General features: G+C 44.4%; 2 protein-coding genes across 4 annotated transcripts in view; both read right to left on the bottom strand.

Moving 5' to 3' along the window:
* Window positions 1-8,414, bottom strand: ZDHHC23 (zDHHC palmitoyltransferase 23). 2 transcript variants are annotated; one of them, XM_081234158.1, is made up of 5 exons: window positions 8,280-8,414; window positions 7,504-7,673; window positions 4,539-5,249; window positions 2,580-2,747; window positions 1-715 (listed from the first exon to the last, which is right to left on the bottom strand). In XM_081234158.1, exons 2-5 carry the CDS (start codon window positions 7,662-7,664, stop codon window positions 448-450), a joined length of 1,308 nt encoding a protein of 435 aa, XP_081090284.1. In that variant the 5' UTR covers window positions 7,665-7,673; window positions 8,280-8,414; the 3' UTR covers window positions 1-447. The 2 variants fall into 2 exon arrangements, with proteins under 2 accessions (XP_081090284.1, XP_081090285.1); XM_081234159.1 differs by having other exon boundaries at window positions 7,504-7,698; window positions 8,280-8,341.
* Window positions 8,415-9,297: 883 nt separating this feature from the next.
* GRAMD1C (GRAM domain containing 1C) overlaps window positions 9,298-20,249 on the bottom strand; it is a gene marked incomplete at its 5' end in the record, with an annotated part of 93,566 nt that continues 82,614 nt past the window's right edge. For both annotated transcript variants that reach the window (XM_081235778.1, XM_081235779.1), the window contains 4 exons: window positions 9,298-11,018; window positions 16,555-16,660; window positions 16,879-16,989; window positions 19,406-19,463. In XM_081235778.1, the coding sequence (XP_081091904.1) occupies window positions 10,938-11,018; window positions 16,555-16,660; window positions 16,879-16,989; window positions 19,406-19,463 (356 nt within the window). In that variant the 3' untranslated portion in view covers window positions 9,298-10,937. The remainder of the gene's footprint in view (window positions 11,019-16,554; window positions 16,661-16,878; window positions 16,990-19,405; window positions 19,464-20,249) is intronic.

The raw sequence follows: 20,249 nt of genomic DNA, 5'->3' as shown, positions 1-20,249 counted from the left end.
GCAGCATCAGTACCCCACTTGACAAATGAACCTGAGACTCAGGGAAGTGACCTGACCAAGGGTCGCATGGCTATTAGGAGTTGAAAGAGGGACTAGAAACTACCCTAATCCAAAGCTCTTTCTCCCATACTAATGGGTGGCAATTGCTTCTATCAATTTCTGCATTAGCAATCCACATTCTTTTCAACTTCTGATGACTGAGTTAGTTAAGAAGGTGACTGGAAAGGAATGACTCTACTTTTACTGCTTTGATATAAAAATCCCTTAAATTGTGAAGTCAGAAAAATTAATTTCTTCCCAGTCCAGTGCCTAAACCTGAGCATGGCCCTATAACGCCTTTAAGAAACTGGGGATAAACACAAGCATCCTGTGCGCACCGAAGTGTAGGATGCAAGGGAGCAGAGGGAGGAGACGCCCTCCCGCCCCCAGAGCCGTACAGAAGGCACTTCATACTATGTCCTCAGCAGGGTGGTGGAAGGGGTGCGTGCCCAGGGTGGAGAACTGGTGCCAGTTCCGCAGGAAGCCCCGATTGTACTGGCCTGTGTCCACGATGAGCCCGCAGAGCAGCCGGCGCCCCGTCTTCTGTCGAAGGGCCTGCTGCACTTCCCTCTCCGTCACGTTGTAGCTGATGTTTATCAGCTGGATCAGGAAGATGTAGGCCATGCCCCCCATGATGATCACAGAGTACCACACGCAGGTGAAGCACAGAGCTGAGCTGGGAGCAGGAAAAGGCAGGTCAGGGCGGCCAACGCTTCACATTCAGAGAGCTCTCCCCATGGTAACATTTTACACACGTAGTACTGACTCCTAAGGACGCTGGCCCCTTCCCCGATGACCCCACTTGGAAGACACTTTTCTCTCCTCGGAGTGCCAATAAATAACCTGCTTCACTTATGACTCTTAACATGTTCTATCTTATAATTACTTGTGCCTCCTTTTCTAGGATGTGATACTAGAACAGCAGGGACTGTTTTGTGTGTTTCATGTCCCCCACACAGCCAACAGTGTCTGACACAACCGCAGTCAAGATCTGTTTGTGGCATGAATAATTCCTAAATTGTTCTTAACGCACAAGAAAACGGAGGCGCCGTGAGATTGCTGTAAACGTCCTCAAGGGAGCTGTGGGTGGGACGGAGCAGCAGTGCTAAGGTTGCTCATCCCCGTTCTTTTCCGTACAAGGCCGACGAGCACAGGTAAGAGGACAGCTCCCAGCACCAGCAGCCCCGAAGGAGCGCCAGGAGCACCGTCACATTTCAAATCCCGCTTTCCAAAACCAAACAGGGTCACACAGGACAAGAAAGCTGCTTCCAGCTCATTAATAAGGCTGTGAGGAGAGGCTGCCGATTAACGTCTGCCAAGTGATTATTTTCAAATATCTGCACGTGAGTTAGCGGGAAATTCATTCAGGATCTTCATCTGTTAAGCTGAAAGGGACCTCAGGGATGATTAAATCGCCACAAAGATGAGGAAAACTGAGGCCCAGTGAGGACACATGAATCGTGGGTCCATAGCACTGAGAACACAGCAGCAGGACTGTGTCCCTCATTTCATTTATGGGGCCCACAGAAAGCCTAGAAAACTCATGCTTACCAACATACAGACACAACGACCCCCAAGGGCCTCTGCTTTCTTCTCGCTCTTTGTTTTCAAGACACTCCCTGCTTTGTCCACATAGCACCCCTGTGCGGGCCCTTGTCTGTACCAGTCTGTGGACAAATCTCCCCCTCGCCACTGCAGAGCTAGACATTCGCGGGCATTAGAACAGATGGGCCCTCCTCCGCAGGTTAAGTTCCTGTCTTCTTTGTGTTCAGAGTCTTGATAGTTTGTGAAATCCTTCAGTGACTACTATTCTTAGTGGGTTGTGATAAATGTCCTCAAGCAGAGCTTTCGGGGACGGGCTGGGCAGGGGATTGGGCCAAAACTAAAAAGTTCCCGCTTCTGCTACAGCACGGAGATCATCACACTGTATAAATGGGCCCCAACCTAAAAACACTGAAGGAAATTCTGACCTAGATACCACAGTAATCATGAGTGGTGATGTAAAAAAAAAAAAAAAAAAAAAAGTAGAACAGGAAAAAATCAATGGAGGTTAAAAAGAAAAGAAAGGTTACAGAGATTGTAAGCATTTCACGAAAGGGTCAGAAGCGGTAAATTAAGACTAGGCTACAAAGCACCAGAAAACAGCAATAAAGTGAGAATTTCCCCAATAACAAGCGACAAAAGAGACCACACCCATACCCAGAGACTGCTACTTTAGTTATCATTTCAGTTTCACTGTGGCTACCTTGGGCATGCTAGCGGTCGTTTGACTCTGAAGTCCCAGAGAAAGCCTAGTCCTACCTGTAGAGCACTGGTTCCTCACTTTTTAAGGTCAACGTTCCTTGTGACATCACCCAGAAAAATGCACGTATCCACTGCACAACTGTGTGTTGGCAATTTCAGGGATACCCAGCATCCCCAGAACCTGTCCTGTGTTTTGGGTGAGAACCCCTAACCTAGCAGTGAATCACAGCCCTGTACATTCACTGCAAACCCACTCCCTCTGCCGTGGGGCCCCGTATGGGGTATCCATGTCTCACCTGTAATTTGCATAAACTCCAGGGCAATAGAAGAGAGCTGTGAAGACACTTCTATCCGTACAAATGGTGTCCAAGGTCAGCGTTATCCCGTACACCGAGGTGAGCAGGAAGATCAGAAGGGCAAGCATAAATGCTTGATGATTTGATTCTCCGACACAGCTATTTATCCTCCAAACAGCACAGAGGGGGAGAAAGCAAACATGTTTTTAAAAGTTCTCTAATAGCTCAATAAACAAGAAAGCTTTTAAAACAGAGATAGTGTGAGTTTCAGTTATTAAAAAATAAGTTCTCTTGTTTTTCAATTTTAGGGAATTAAAAACTTGTCTGCTGAGAGATGTAGTCTTATATTCTCCGCTCTTTGCAAAGTGAAATCATATCATTAGCTTAAGGACAAGACTAAGTAAAAAAGCAGAACCTGGCTAACAAATCTTTCTAGATATTAATAAGTGAAGTCTGTTACCCAATGGTAAGAGAGTTAACACTGTAATCACCACCTAAGGATAGGATGGTATCAGAGTTATAAAAACTTAAAAATGCTAAATCAGAAGTATTATACAATGTGGGAAAGCATATATTACATACACATATTAATAAAAGATCCCAAGAGGTTAGAAACACAGGGTGGGGTAGAGAACTCAATAGTATGCAGACTACTTGTCAGGTACAGAGTTCCAGGTCGTGGCCATTTGCAGGGCAGGATGACAGGCACGCCGGGACGCTCCAGCGGGCAGAGATCTCCCAGGCGAGGCTGCAGGATCTCTGCACACCAGCGCGTGTAAATGGGCCCCCAACCTGCACACACGCACGCACACACCCAGGTATGCACGAGCATAAATGATGAAGACAGAGAAGAGTAAAACCTAAAAATGAAAATACCTGCTTACTCCAAAGACAAAGCCCCAGAATAGAGCTGTCCCTGTTCATGACCCTTGAACTTAAGGTCTGCTCCTGTGTCCTCCAGGGCTGTCTGCACCCTCACCCTGTCCCGTGTCCCCTTCTGAGGGGGAGAGTGTGACATGATCAGAATCCTAGATAAAAGGCATAATTCACTGACCATGACTGCCTCAAGAGCAAGCTGCAAACATGCTACTTACAGCATTCATATCTGAATTAATCACGCTCCTTTTGTTTAAGATTTATTCAGTAAAGCTGCACCATTTTCTTTAAAAGTTGCAACGCACATCTTACGGGTGTCCTCAGGTGTCCTCGTTTGTCACTGGCCAGCAAAGAGGTACCCAAAAAGCCCATTTCTGCACCACTAACCAAATAGGGAGTTATCTGTCAGGGCCTTAAGTCAATAATGTCAACTAGAAATCACTGGTAGCATCAAAATGATGATGGATACATGGTCAGAGGATAAGAGTCACCTAAAAGTACAGGAACACATTCTTGAGCTCTGTGAGCACAGGGAGATGTGCCTATACTATGTCTGATACATTCTTTTTAAAAAAAGTCATTCAACTGTAGATACTTCTCTCTTAGAAAGGAGAAAATGAGGGCAAAAGAGAAAGCGGGAGGGCTTCCCTGGTGGCGCAGTGGTTGAGAGTCCGCCTGCCGATGCAGGGGACGCGGGTTCGTGCCCCGGTCCGGGAAGATCCCACATGCCGCGGAGCAGCTGGGCCCGTGAGCCATGGCCGCTGAGCCTGCGCATCCGGAGCCTGTGCTCCACAACGGGAGAGGCCACACCAGTGACAGGCCCGCGTACCGCAAAAAAAAAAAAAAAGAGAGAAAGCGGGGGAAAAAAAAAAAACACCTTCAGGAAATGACTGAAAAGAACTAAATTTGTGAAGCTCAAAAAACTGATGACTAAGTGGGAACATCATAACAGCCCACAAATATCTCCAAGGTGTAAAGCTGGGAAGGAGAGAAATTTGAGGAAGGCATAAAGGAAGAGCAAACCCGGCGAGAGAGTCTCACATGAACGTACCCTCCGCAAGCCTCCAGATTTTTCCAACATACCAGACGCAGTGATGATCCATCCTCCTCACACAGACGCCGCAGATCCGGCAGTGCCAGGCCCGGGCCGGCCGCACCAGCCGGCACTTGGCGCACCAGTCCTCCTTCCCCATGGCGGGGCTTCCGGCCGACGTCCTGGGGCAGCCCTTAGGCTCATCCTTGGGCCCGCGGTTGTTGAGACCGCCCGCTGGGTCTGCGCCGGGGAACCCTTTGGGCTTCTCCAGCCCTGTCCTGTTCAGGCATTCGGTTTGGCTGCCGCTTAGAGATCTGTCATCGCTTGCTGGGTTTCTGAGGTAGCCTGGATCCTTCTTGGCTCGGCACAAGGCTAAGAGTATGAGAAGTAACCCGCAGGTAAGCAGTGCCAGCCGAGTGGGCCCTACACGCCCCCTGGGGACCACCTCCTGCAGGAACACGTAGTACATGTAGCCCAGAGAGAACAGTCCGAGGCTCAGGAAAAACAGAGTCTGTTCTTTTCTTCTGTGAGTGAGGTAGTAATACCGCAGAGCCAGCACAGGGAGGGAGGCCAACACCACCCCCCCGAGGAGGAGATGCCACGAAGCCACTCGGAGGAAGACAGGCAGCAGCAAGAGTGGGGGAAGGAGGCTAATGTTAACTTTCCTGGCTCCCCTAAGCCAAGGAATCCGGAGGCGGTCAGAGATCGTATCCATGATCCTTTCGTAGGTCTCGGGCTGCACGGACTTACACGTGATCCATCTGTTCAGAGAGAGCACAGAGAAGGTACCTCCAACGTGTTTGTTGAATTAAAAACCACTCAACACTGTAGGCCAGACAGCAGGATAAATGATAAAAGATGCCAAAGACCAAGCATTCTACTTCCTTACTATTAAACACGAGCTTTTCAGATTCATGTATAATTTTTTAATACGAATGAGAAAATGTTTAGATATTTAACAGAACTATTTCTCCACGAAACACACAGGAATACACACGTATTCCACATAAGTCCTGTTCAGACTGGGGTGGGCATAGAGACATAAAAATCTCAAAAAAATTCACCACCAGGCTTCCCTGGTGGCACAGTGGTTGAGAGTCCGCCTGCTGACGCAGGGGACATGGGTTCGTGCCCCAGTCCAGGAAGATCCCACATGCCGCGGAGCAGCTAGGCCCGTGAGACATGGCCGCTGAGCCTGCGCGTCCGGAGCCTGTGGTCCGCAATGGGAGAGGCCACAACAGTGAGAGGCCCGCGTACCAGAAAAAAAAAAAAAATTCACCATCTAGTTGTGAAGACAACATGGGAATTCAAGAAATATTAGATAAGTGACAAAGTAGCAAAATCACCCAATGAACTATTACAGTCAAACACGGTAAGGTGTGCTCAGAGGAGAGGACACACTTCTGGGTGGAGTCATTGCAGAGGTCTTTGTGGGAAAAGACGGATTTGTGCTCAACCTTGACAGCTGGCTAGTATTCCTGTGGGTGGAGAGGAAGGCAAGGAGGCGTTCCAGTGGAGAGATGCATGTGCAGCACAAAACCTGTCCTGGGCCGGGGGAGTAAACCAGTTCATTAGGGCAGGGGGCTGCATAAGGAAGCGTGGAGGTCAAACTAGTACAAGTCAAATGACTGAGCTTGGTGGACAAGTAGTATTGTTGACTTTTTTGCATACTTAGGCTATTATGGAAAGGAACAGTTTAAGGAAGGATAACATTGGTTTTAGAAATTTAGAATTTTAAAAAAAATTTAGAATTTTCAAAAATAGGGCTAGACTTGGAAGTGAATGGGAACTAAGTATAAGGGAGGCATACAGAGCAGCAGGTCTGTGGAAATGCTGGGAGCCCATCTCATCCAGAAGGGTCTGGAGAGAAGAAAACTGAGGGACAGCCCGGGTCTCAAGGGCTGGGAGGGAGGAAGAGTTAGAAGGCCAATGGAAGAGCTGTGGTCTTGAGTGATGGAGGTTACAGAAAAGGCATCATTTCTCCATTCATTAGTCCAAAGTGTTCTACTTTCTCAGTATGGATTTTAGACTAAGATTAAAGAACCTACATTTAAAGACACCTGTAAGAGACTACTGACACTGTCAAGGAAGAATTACAAAGGGATTATGGGGTACTAGACTACAGTAGTCCCCAAGAACGCTTCTCATGGCGAGATTAACATACCAAGCAGCATACCAAATCAGCAATGTGCCACTGCAATGACTTTTTTTAACCAGAAGGAATTGATGGGAAAAGCAAGTTTCCACCATCTGTGTTCTCCCCACATTATGCTTTCCATGTGATAATTTTTAAATATATAATTATTTAGAAAATGGATAAAAACCAGGTTATTACTGTTTGGCACAAAATTTTTTCATTGATGTTAGAAATCATCTCTTTGGATAGTTAATTTCCATCACTTGGGATAATGGTGAAAATAAAAGCCAAATACAATAGCATCAATCAGGACTGTGTTGCTGCTCATGCTGAAAACAGCCAGTCCAGGGGAGGAACATGCCTTCTGGCTGGATTTCCTCCCCAGAAACAAGGGGTGAAACCGATTCCAAGAGCAGGAAAATGATTTTTCAACCCTCAAGGCCCTGTGTGGCCAAGTGCAATCCCGTCCCAAGATGTCAGTCTCTGAATGCTGAGACCACTGAAAATTGTAGGAACTTTCTGGTACTAATGTGTTCATTTTAAACTTACAGATTCTCTGGCCTGCATTTTATTTTTTTTAATGCGTTTAACTTGCCTACTATCCCTTTACCTGCCTGTTCTCTGTCACCTCCTCTCTTTAAATGAGAAATAATAATGTCCTAGTAAACTGAGCTGGACAGTTGTGCACTACTGAGTAATAATTCATCTTTATAAAGTCCTCACACTTGACATAAAAGACAACTTTCAGTTGGAGATAAGTGGAAATAGAATGAAGAGCAAATTCTAGTGTTCTGGATGGCTAAGCTGAAAGTATGTATATACATGGTAGTTCTCAAGAGGGCCAGAGGGATCAGCATCAAGAAACACACAGCTCTTACCTATCACACCCTTCATCCAGATCTTGGCAATCACACAAACAAGCAGCCACGTGGTTCTTTTCCCCATTTCGATCTAGGTACTCGCAGCAGCACAGGGGCTCCAGTTCAGGTTCTTCCGCTTTGTTTTTCTTCCCTGGCTTCATACTGCCCTTCTTGGTCATGATTTCCACCTGTCACCATGAGGCATAAGAAGCCCTCAGGAAGTAAAGTGGAAAGAACACAACTCACATCTTGTAAGCACATCCAAGCCTATCCCTGATTAACCACCAACGCCTGAGAAATCAAAAATGAGAAGAGGGGGAGGTGGTCCCCTTTTCATCAGGCTTTACTGGCTCGGCGTGGCCAGACACAGAGCTCTAGGGCTCTAAGGGCTCCAAGCGCCTTCACCGCCAGGTCCCCATTCAGGACAGGCGCCGCCTGGGCGCTAGCCGTTCCCATGACAACAGCCTACTACGCGGCCCGGGACAGCCGGGGCATGGGTGGCTGCACTCACCTGCGGGTGCGGGCTGGGGAGGGCCTGGTTGTCCCCGCCCGAAGCCAGGGTGCGGGTGGAAACACCCTCGGGGCTGCGGGCGGAGGCAAAGCGTGTATCCGCTGGGGCCGACTACCCGGCTCCGGAGAGGCCACCCGGCGCCCGGGCAGCGCTCAGGGTCGCCGTCCAGACCCACTTCTCCGCCGCGAGGTGGGCGCGCCTCTCCCGCCCCGGCCAATCGTGAGGACGTGGGTGGGCCGAGAACACCGCCCGGCCCGAAGAATGACCTTGGGAGGGAAGTTACCTGCGCTCCCGGGCCGAGGTGCGGCTGCAGTCAAAGAGGCCGAGGCGGAGAGGAGAAGGGTCGGCTCCTCCCGAGGCGCGGACGCGTCTGCCGATCTCTGCTCTACGGGGCTCCCGGCGCGATGGCTGGAGTCTCAGGGACCCCGGCTCCGTTCTCCGCCGCGCCCTCTCCGCCGCCGCCCACCTGTGACCACAGCCGGCCGCCGCTGGGGCGGTGCGCCCGCCTCCGGCGGTGTCCCCCGCCAACCCCCGCCGTGTCCCCCGCCGCCCCACCGCCAGCCGGACTGAGCGCGGCAAGTCCGCGAGCTTCCGGGTGCCCCGCCCCCGGCGCCGGGCATCCCCCGCCCGCACGTGCGGAACCCTCCGGCGAGGCCCCTCCCCCGGCCCGCGGCCCTGGCGCCCGGCGGAGCGGAGGAGCGAAGGCCGGGCTCCGGCAGCGGGTCCAGGCAGTTGGGTGCCGGGCTGACCCGCACCTCCGCCCAGCCCCGCCCCAGAGGCGGCCGCCCGGACCCCGACCGGACCCGCGGGTGCCTGCGGGCGGCGCGTGGGCAGGGAAGCCTCCCGAGCCTTCGGGTCGGCGAAGGCGGAAATACGGGAAACCTGCAACCCTGAGAGTTTCCTAAATACGTGAGACCCGTAGGTCGGCAGGTCTTCGTTCAGACGCCAGCAACAGGCGTTGGGGGAGATCTCCACAGCAAAATGTTACCGACGTACCGCCCCCAAATTCGCTAACCTTCTCTTAAAGGCCCAGGTCACTGTCCCTGATCTGTTAATTATCCAACTTGTTCATTTTCATGATTTCTGGCCAGCAGTCTCTACATGAGACCAGCAGGCCTATCTAGTACTCTTGCTCCAGAAAGCTGCATATTTGAAATGAAACTGCCCTAAGATGAGAGTCCTCTTTGGGTTTCACTTTTGCACAAAATTTATTTTAAAAGGGTGTAGGCCCATGTATACGTTTTCACAGAAACAGGCTTTCTAGTTTGGGGAGGGTTTGACCGAAAAAGAAGGAAAACAACTCAGAGATTTGGAGTTTTATTGATATTCAATTTACATAGGCTCAAATACAATTAACTGAATGCATACATATTTAGTTGTAATTTATAAAGCAACTTAACTTTGGTAACTTTCTTTGAGGTATTTTATGAAGTTCAGGTTTTAAAGAAATATCACAAAAATACTCAGCTTGTCAGTGACCATTTTTGTGAAATTAACAGAGAACAAGTTTTCAAGTTTATAATCCAGTCACTCTTGCTCAGTCAGACACATCATAAATCCTTATCAAAAACCTCCAGGTAGGTACACTGGTATCCCAAGGTAGGTTAGTTGAGATTCTCCCAGAGAAACCCGTTTTTCCTCTAATCCAGTCAATAATTTTATTCTCTATGGGCATCTCGAAAATGACTTTAGCAATCCCATGTGGCTTGGGTGACTGGGTAAAAAAGAGACATCTAACTAAAGGCAATTGTTATTCAAGCAGTAAGAATATATACAAATTATTCTGCACTGTCCTTCTCTTGTTCCAGAGACATCACTTGTATTGAGACACATACGCCTAAAAACTTTTAATGAAGAGCCAAAGCTCATGTCTGATTTACAACTTGTCAGTGCACTTATACTGGGAGATAATGCCCCCCCAAAGTCTTAAAGAGCTAAAGTTTGTGTCTGGCTTACAACTGACTGACTAAAGCCACACATGTGAATGAGTAAATGAAGCCATACGTGGCTACTGAAAAATAGTCCACAAATTATAATATTTTCAACCAGATGGCTCATTTCCACCATGAAAGTCTGCTAAGCTGAAGCCAAGCTTAGTTCAAGTATTCATTTGATCTGTCACTAAAATGCCCAGATTTTAACATAATCTTCTAGTTTTTAAAACTCAGAGCATGGTTCTTCGTTTTGAGAGATGGTATCCTACATGTTTCCTTTTCCAAAATTGACTCTTCTGCCATATAATGTATGAAGAGGCAAGATAATCTCACCTCTGAGAGCCACCTGAAGAAACACCTATTTCTTTCATAAAGATACCACATGGCTGAAGAACCTTTCAGATAATAATCATCAACATGCAGATTCAAAAGGTTTGACTACTGAATTTACATGCTAAATAAATGAAGACATTGTATTGATAATATTTACAGTACAAGAATCTATAAATGTTATAATAGATGCCTGAAAACTGATCCTTCAGAGTTAGTAATGATTTAGAGATTTCTTCTTATATTGTCTTCTTTATCCTCTTGAATGTATCTCAACTGTGAAAGCAGCCTATTGGACACACACTGATTCTGTGCTAACAGATAAACTTAAAGCGTCAAACTTCAAACCTCACTGTGAAAATGAGGCCATACCACTCAGTTCAGAATGTCTCATTTTCTTTTTGTATCATAGAAATTCAAATCCACAATATATTTCACACTTCACTGGAGAAATCCACAGCTTAGAATAATGTATAAGAAATGAAAGGATGGATTCCTAAGGCCATCAGAGACTAATTCTCCAATAAATGTTATTAAAAAGAATGTTCACATTAGAAGTACAAATAATGAGAAAATATGGAAATGTTCCTGTGACAATTCAAATCCTTCACCCTCTAGTTTTCTTCAAGACGTTTTCTTTTGGTTCCACATATCTATAATTTTGGTCCTTAAGATCACTAGCTTTGGACAGCCATGCCTGTCTTGTTCTTATTTAGTAGATCAAAGGTTCTCTGTAGCATAATGAGTGAGCTCTTCAACTGCAAAGAAAAATTTTCAAAATCAGATTGTTTAAATTTTTCTGATTATTTGTATGCCAAAAGTTTGCATTTAATAAAATTCTGTCTATACTGATGCCCAAATAAAAGACTAACTATAAAACATCTGATTCCTTTGGTTATCTGTCAGTGTGACTGCTAGCGTTCTTTCCATTTGCTGTAGTATTGCACTTCTTCCTACAACATATTACTGTGTGCTTTACCTCCCAATAAGTCTATTTGTCAAATGATCCAAAGTGAAGGGCTTGTTTTCTGAAATGGTTTCTGAAGCTACAGTGGTCTCCCCACCATCCCCTAAACAACTCAAGTTCCACTCAAGGCCTTTGCTTGCTATTATGCTCATGTTCATCTTCACCTATCTAAAACTTACCTGTCCCCACCATTTCCATACAGTTTTCCCTAATCATCCTGCCTCTAAACTCCTAAAGCTTTACTACTTACTTTGACACTTAATTTTGTACTTTTTTTTAATAGTCTTTAACAATACACATGGATATCTGACTTCTCTAATAAAATTGTAGACAACTTGAGAGCAAGGCTTATGTCTTACATATGGACACAAAGGGGGGAAAACTGCGGTGGGGTGGGGATGGTGGTGTGCTGAATTGGGCGATTGGGATTGACATGTATACACTGATGTGTATAAAATTGATGACTAATAAGAACCTGCAGTATAAAAAGACAGACAAACAAAAACAAAGAATTATGTCTTATTCTTTTTTGTATTCATTCACTCATTCATTCATTCAACAAATATTTTTTGCTTACCTGTTACATGCTGGGCACTGTGCTAAGTACTGGGTATACAATGGTGAACCAAATAGGCACTGTCCCTGCCTTCATGGAGCTTACAGACTAGTGAGGGACTCAGAACTAAAACGAATAATTACACAGATAAATATATACTTACACACTGTATGAAGTTTTTCACTTGAACAACTGGAGGATAGTAGTATCATTTTTTGAAATTAGGTCAACTAGAGGAGAACCAGGTTTGGCTCAAGATGAAAACTTAATTCTGTTTTGGACATGATCAGTTTGGGATGCCTGTTAGCCTCGAGGTAAAGATGCCAAGTCAGCAAGTGGCTGTATGAGTCTGGACTCAAGGAAGAGGTCAGGATGAGAGACATGCTTTGGGAGCCATTGGTGCATGTGGTAATCCAAGTTAGGGGAGCAGCTAAGATCACCTAGAGGGCAGTAAAGGAGAAGGGAAGAGAATCTAACGCAAAAGGCTGCGGCACTGGGAGAGGACGAGGTCAGGTAGCAGAGATGGTTTTAACCAGCAAAAAGCAGTTTTACATTATGCTAAGTGGAAGCCAGGCATGAAAGACTGTATATTATATGATTCCATTTATATGAAATGTCCAGAATAGGCAAACCCATAGAAATAGAAAGTAGATTAGTGATTTCCAGGAGCTGAGAGAGTGAGGGATGGGAATGACTGCTCATGGGTACAGGGCTTCTTTGGGGGATGATAAAATGCCCTGGAATTAGATAGTGGCGATGGTGGGACAACCTTGTGAATACACTAAAAATTCTTTAAAAGGTGAATTTTACGGTATGTGAATTATATCACAATAAAGCTGTGTTTTTTTCCATGGTTCCAAAGAAGGGAAGATTAGATACATTTCAAGAAAGGAATGGTCAGCTTTGTCAAATGCTGGCACTGTAAGATGAAAACTTAAAAAAAAGAAAAGAAAAAAAAGGTATATTAACTTTAAAAGCCAGAGGTCACTGGGGAGCTTAGCTTGAGCAGTATCAGTAGAAGATGTGGGGGAAGAAATCAAGACAGTGTGAGCTGAAGAGTGAGTGAGCAGATTAAATACAGGCATCCAATTTTGCTCCCTCCTGAAACACCACCAAAAGCACGGTAAAGGGATTCTTTTTTAAGACATAAGTGCACAAGGACAGAGGAAAACAGAAAAGGTGACAATAGCAACACAACTTTGGAAACTGGGTAGCGGATGGATTACTTAGCAGCCCTGAAAACGCTGAATCCTAAGCTAACAGTAGGGAAAGCTGAGAACCAACTGAAGCTGAAGAATCCTCTAAAGCCTCAGGAATTGACAGGCATCTGTGGAAATGGGAATAAAGAGGAAGGGACTGAAATAAGGATTGGATGAACTTTTGGACATGTGGCCTCTCCTACTACCTGGGCAGAAGTCTGAAGTCCTATTTTCTGGAGAGGATAAAAAAGAGGGTCTCTGGCAGTCTGGCCAGGAGGACACCAACACATCGTTAAAGATAGCAGTACCATACCAAAAATGGGGATTATACAAAAAACGTGTATACTGCATGTTGAGATCATCCCTTTGCCCTGCCCTCCTCAATCTCTCTACTCTCACTCACCTAAAATGCTGGCAGCCAGCTCTTAGTCCTTCAGGAAGGAGACTGGAAGAGTCTTCTCTGCGGAAACTGACCAATCCAAGAGAAAAGACCTAAAGATACTGACATCAGGACTTCTTAGCCAACGGCCCAGCCAGATCTACCAAGAAGTTCAGAGTAGACCAGCCCAACCCACACGATAAGAACTTTGGATCTATACAAGCAGACAGCAAAGGACTACAGACATCCAAAGAAATCCTCTAACCCTAAGGATAGAAATCAAAACAGGGGGAAAGGACCTGCTGGAATGTGGGTATGCAAGAAGAGGAAAAAAAATTTTTTTGTAATTATCAGTAATACGGTCAGAGAGAAAGATATTATGGCCACTTTAAAAGTTCACAATGCCTTAAAAATGAAAATTCAGAGAAATGGCAGCTCTTTGAAATTAAAAACTTGTTAGCAAAAACTGAAAAACTCAGTAAAAGAATTTGAAGATTAAGTTGAGGAAATCTCTGAGGAAGTAGAACAAAAAGGCAAAAAGATGGAAGCTGGAAAGAAAAGGTAAGGTCAGACAACCTGTCCAACAGAAGGCAGACACCTGATTACAGGTGCTATAGAAAGTCAGGGGAGAGAAGGTGGAGGAGAGGAAATCATCAGCCACATAGCTCAGTATATCCCAGGACGAAAGGGCACCAGTTTCCAGACGAAAGGATCAGGAATCTGGCAGCCTCAGAATTCTCAGTAGTAACACTGGAAGCCAAAAGGCAATGGAGCAATGCCTTCAATTTTCTGAAGGAACCTTATTTCCAAGCTAGAATTCTATCCCCAGCCAAATAATTAATCAGAGGGGAGGGACAGAATAAAAAAGTTCAGACAGGTGAAGTCTTAAAATATTTACCTCCATAGCCTCTTTCTCAGGGAGCTACTAGAGGATATGCTCCATTAAAAGGAGGGAGGAAACCAAGAAAGCAGAAAACATGGGATATGGGAAACAGGAGGTGGGCAACAGGAACCCCAAGATGATAGCTGTGCACCTGCAGAGAGGGCCACTGGCCCTGCCTGGAGCCCGTCAGAGGCTCCATGGATTGAAACCCTGAGGTGACCGAAGATGATGAGAGGAGACAGAGCATCAGGGCATGAAACACTTATAAACAATACAGTAAAGTGATCAACTGTAATAAGAAGACAATTTCAGGGGTAAGAAAAAGTAGCCGCGGTTCATTCTATGGCTCAGCTCAGAACAGTAAACTTAGTCAAAACAAAGCCAACACTGAATACTGATCCAACCAAAATTACAACTTCCTTTGGAGGATGGGGGATGAGAAATGGGAGCATGAAGAGGTGAAAGAAAACAAAATCCCAGTCTCCATAACAGGAAGTCAAAAGATAACGTCTAAAGCTGAAAAATCAAGAAGTATCAACACATGCTTGTTGTTTATAAATATGGAGGTAAACACCAGAAGAATAAACCAAGAGAGTTAGATTGTAGTCTTTGGGAAAGAAATGGAGAAGAGGATACCAGGATTGCTATTTTTCTGAAACAACCCTGTAGAACAAGTTAACTCTTCATGTGAATGAGTGACTTTGGTGAAAATAAAACCTCAAAAAAGTGAAGGAGTTATAAAGGATAATATAGTGACAGCCAGAGTAGGCAACTCCGAGAGTGCCTGACTGTGGAAGGGAGGAGAGCGATAGATGAGCAGATAGAGAAGGATGTGGATGACGCGGGTGTTCTAATGTAGGAGATAAGAGAGCAGGGGAGGTGCTGATGGAAAGATCCAGCTGAATGAGGGAGTCTGAAGATGGGGAAGTTAGAGGGGTGGATGGAGTCTCCTGCCAACTCGTGCTGAGACTTGCGTCCCACAGGCAGAGCGATGCTTCTAATGGAGTGCAGAACAGGATGGGTGCAGCAACAGGGGAAGGTCTGTAGATCTGGTTATGGAAGGAGAGGGAGGGTCTCTTTTCTCCTTGAGGCATGGTCATGAGTTCAGAGTCAGCAGGAAGGGAGCGGAGAGGATGAGAAGAAAAGTGAGAGTATGATCTACTCCTTGCTGAGGGGGAGGAGAAAGTTCCTAACTGCAGGCACTGTGCATCTGAAGAGTGCCTAGTGGAAGCACCTTTAGTGCCCCACATGATGTTCTAAGAAATGCTCAATAATTGAATCTTCTAAAAAACAAACCAATGCATAGAAGAAAAGGATGGAAGCAAATAAAACAAAATTTTAAAAGTGATTAGGGGCTTCCTTGGTGGCGCAGTGGTTGAGAGTCCGCCTGCTGATGCAGGGGACACGGGTTTGTGCCCCAGTCTGGGAAGATCCCACATGCCGCGGAGTGGCTGGGCCTGTGAGCCATGGCCGCTGAGCCTGCGCGTCCAGAGCCTGTGCTCCGCAACAGGAGAGGCCACAACAGTGAGAGGCCCGCGTACCGCAAAAAAAAAAAAAAAAGTGATTATGTCTGAATGCTAGTAGGTTCTCTTCTATTCTCTATTTTTCAATTTTGAAAAGTACCTATGTATTATATTATAATGGAAGTATTTGTCCCCATTTTTCAAAGGGAATCCTAAGTTTTGGTTCATAGAACCGAGCAGCACACATTGATGACACTATGTTCAAGAGATAACGCTTATAGCAAAACACCAAAACAACCTAAATGCTCATTCTTCAGTGGAGAACTGGTAAAACAATTATGCCACATATGTACAGTTGAATTCTATGCAGCTGTTAAAAGAAGAGGATATGGAAGTATCTCCATGATACATGGTTAATAGATAAAAACAAAATAATGAGCAGGTTAATAGATTAAAAACAAAATAATGAGCATGGTTAATAGATAAAACAAAATAATGAGTAATCTACCACTTCTATAAAAAGCTGATATTGAGCATGAAATTTTATATAGAAGGACCAATAAAAAGAATGAGGTATATGTATACAAGCTGATAGGGAAACATCTTCAAAATATATTACTAATTGAAAAAAGAGGGTATGCAACGGCAAGTACAGTACGTTCCCATTTTGTTAAAAACAAAAAGTACAAGTCACTATAAAATGTATAATCCAGAAACTGGCAAGGGTAGATGCCTCTAGGAGGGGGATTTCTTCAAATAATGGTACAGTAAATATTCTCTCGAAACCAGAGGAGCAGCTGATTCACTGTGATGACTACTGAGTAACGTGGTACACAGAGGTGCTGACCTGTTCCAGCATCACGATGGAGTCCCGGAGCACTCCTTTTAAGCGATGGGCCTGATCTTTGCTCTTTTGAATATTTTCTGCTCTTGACACCATATCAGAGGCTAAACTGAAAGAAAAATACCATCTTAAAGATCAAGGGAATAGCTTCTAGGCTTTCATCTCTAGAAATCATCAGTGCCCTATAAATTTGCAAATAAAACAAAAAAGTAAACAAAAAAGTTTGACTAGAGAATAGTTGGCAGACCAAAATCTCTAAAATTGGAATTAAGTTCCCTGCAGCAAAGGAATTACTGACATAATAAGTTGCGAGGGAAGAAGACTTACTTTACAGATTTCTCTTCCTGGAGGTGAAGACGGTAAAAGGACTGAGCAGCATACTCTATCTTTGACAGCTTCAGAAACAGCGTCACATTCAATAAAACCAGCAACAGCAAACTAGGCAGAGCAAATCAGACCTGGTTAATCCACTATTACTCAGACCTAAAGCGTTGTTAGTGCAGAATAGATACACAAAACCTTCAAAAATGTTTATTATCCAGACTAGTTTCCAATTATTGTTATTATTTAAATCAATTACCCCTATTTTATTGTATGAAATACCTATTTCTAAGTATTCAGTGGATGTTGAGGGAACAGTTAGAAGATAACTAGTGACAATAAAGTCTCCAAACAAGCAGGTTGGGATTGTCCCTGACGTCTCTTCTCTGCTAGGGATCCCAGCCAGTGTGGATGTGCGACCACCGGCTTAGAAATCTACCATGTTAGCTTTCAAGATCTATTTTGGGGTGCTTTTGTCTTAAGCAATTATACATACATAATACTGCACTTCAGAAAGGAAATGAAGATCAATATGGATTTGATCTTAGATAGATCATGATGTACCTCTTATTCTCAGCAGAAGCCAAAACAAATTCACATTCACAAAATCACCATTCAGCAAAAATTTCTTCTAGTTCAACTTAGACGAAATTTCAAATCCCAAATATATATTAATTGAATCATACATAAAACGTTACCTGCTAAATAAACTTACTCTGTTGGTTCTCACAATAGTATTTCAAGTGAATGAACGTATCTCATTACACATACATGTAAATACATAGGTGGCATAATACCTCTCCGATTTTTTCTGTTAAAATATTGATTTGCCCTTAAAAATGCATCATATTCCATTTTACCCATCCAGAAGAAGATTTTTCTTGAATGAAAACTAAGGTAGTAGCAAGAAAATCAAATCTATGAAATTATTGTGTCACTGAAATGGGGTATAGATCAACATTTCAACATCTGACTGTAAATCTTCTACAAAGTAATACAAAAGATCACAGATAATATTTATTATTCAAAATTGTCACAGCAAACCAATGGAAGCAGAATATGAAAACGTTTTATAAAACTCAAAGGCACAACAAACATTTTGTATGTTCTGAAATCTATAATTAGAAAAAACAGCTGATATAAGAACTTCATTCCAGGGCTTCCCTGGTGGCGCAGTGGTTGAGAGTCCGCCTGCCGATGCAGGGGAAACGGGTTCGTGCCCCGGTCTGGGAAGATCCCATATGCCGCGGAGCGGCTGGGCCCGTGAGCCATGGCCGCTGGGCCTGTGCGTCCGGAGCCTGTGCTCCGCAATGGGAGAGGCCACAACAGTGAGAGGCCCACATACCGCAAAAAAAAAAAAAAAAAAAAAAAAAAAAAAAAAAAAGAACTTCATTCCAAAACCCAGAGTGTATCATCCAGTCAGAACTAATTCAATTAAATGTGATGGACTACCTCAAGATCCAAGTACAGCCATGGAGATAACAGTAGTCTAAATAAGACTGGCTGAGTAAATTCCAGTAGAACACTCTGAGATGCAGACTAATTGCCCCAGTATTTCTCACCCTACAATCCTCAGATTATTTGCATCAGAATAACCTGCACGTGCGTTTTAGAATACTACTGATTCCTGATCCCTACTCAAGACCCACTGACTCAGATCTGTAGGACTGGGGCTGGGAAGTCTGTATTTCAGCAAGTGATTCTTATGCACAGTAAAGGGTAAGGACCACTGGTCTAATCAAGTAGAGTAAAATAGCATTGTTGGGATTTCATCAGCCTGCATATAAAAATATCCCCTTAGGGCCTCCCTGGTGGCGCGGTGGTTGAGAGTCCGCCTGCTGATGCAGGGGATACGGGTTCGTGCCCCGGTCCGGGAGGATCCCATATGCCGCGGAGTGGCTGGGCCCGTGAGCCATGGCCGCTGAGCCTGCGCGTCCGGAGCCTGTGCTCCGCAGCGGGAGAGGCCACAACAGTGAGAGGCCCACGTACCGCAAAAAAAAAAAAAAAAAAAAAAAAAAAAAAATATCCCCTTGGGCTTCCCTGGCGGCGCAGTGGTTGAGAGTCTGCCTGCCGATGCAGGGGACATGGGTTCGTGCCCCGGTCCCGGAAGATTCCACATGCCGCGGAGCGGCTGGGCCTGTGAGCCATGGCTGCTGAGCCTGCGTGTCCGGAGCCTGTGCTCTGCAACAGGAGAGGCCCGCGTAAAGCAAAAAAATATATATATATATATTCTCTTTAAATTTATGGTACTTCCCTAAAAATCTATGGTGGTAGAAACAAATCAGATTAGTTTAAAAAACAAAAACATTTACTGAACGTGTATTTGGTATTCCCTCGAATTTAACAGTTCTTCTGAAAATCATTCAAAAACTATCAGACTGAAGCATATAAAATTACTGTTTTTGTAGGCCAAAATTGGTCAAATTGTGGTAATTTCTATATAATAATATACAAATACGTTCAAATTCTTTTGGAAACCATTAAAAGATAAGCGAGGGCACAAGCAAACTAAGCATTCAACACAAATACTTACAAAATACTCATCACCACAATAAGGACGGTGTTATAGCTTTCAATTTCCTTTTTCTTTCCTGCAAATTAAAAAAAAAAGGCCGTATTAGAATCAGGGTTGTTTAATTTCATTTGAAAAGTACTGGAAAAGAAGTTTTTTAAATTATTTGTAAAGACAAAGTGATTTACAGTGAATTCCCTGCACCCCTCTTTTGACTTCTGATATCCTGAGTATTAGTAAACAAATCTACAAAAAGAAACCCTGTATCAGTTCTGCAAATTTGGCCTATATTACAGATTAATTTGTTCTAAAATTAAACAAGCAATTCAATATATCATGTATGATCTCTAGCTAAGTTCCATGTCTGCAAATAATATTTGAACTAGTTTTACGTATAATCCTTCCCTCCTTAAAAAAAAAACTTTTTAAATCATCCTCACCTGTTCTCTGTTTCCCAAATTTTGTTGCCAAATCCCAAAATTAAAGAGCTATTAAGTTGAAATGGTAGGAAAACATATTCACACTAAGATGTAAACCTTAGAAAAGGATTTGATAATGTAGAAGGCTGAGAAGGTATGACAGCTTTATAGCACTGAGAGGGAGGGAACAACAGTTAGTAGGGGCAAGATGTCTTCAAAATTGAGAGTAGAGATAATAAAAGTCAACTTCTATATCTGCAATTTTGCTGGGCTGGCCCTGACAGTACATAAGGATTAAAGCATACAAACATGGTAGTAGATTCAAGGGTAGAAATCAAATGTGTACAAATGCTAGGCAGGAAGTTAATGAGTGAAGCGTCCAGCAATAGGGTAAGAGTTGTGGGGAGGGGTGACCTGGGGAGAATGCACGCTCAGTCAAATGGGGC

Source organism: Mesoplodon bidens (genome assembly GCF_964165515.1).
Source record: "Mesoplodon bidens genome assembly, chromosome: 5".
Classification (NCBI taxonomy): Eukaryota; Metazoa; Chordata; class Mammalia; order Artiodactyla; family Ziphiidae; genus Mesoplodon; species Mesoplodon bidens.
This window is presented reverse-complemented; position numbering and strand designations above follow the sequence as displayed.

Bases quoted from the DNA above. Each gene is read 5' to 3' on its own strand.
- ZDHHC23 (XM_081234158.1), bottom strand. From the start codon at position 7,664: ATGACCAAGAAGGGCAGTATGAAGCCAGGGAAGAAAAACAAAGCGGAA. The intron at 5,250-7,503 runs GTAAGAGCTGTG...CTCTCTGAACAG, and splicing joins CTGGATGAAGGGTGTGATAG to ATGGATCACGTGTAAGTCCG. The intron at 2,748-4,538 runs GTATGTTGGAAA...TGCTGTTTGGAG, and splicing joins ATGGATCATCACTGCGTCTG to GATAAATAGCTGTGTCGGAG.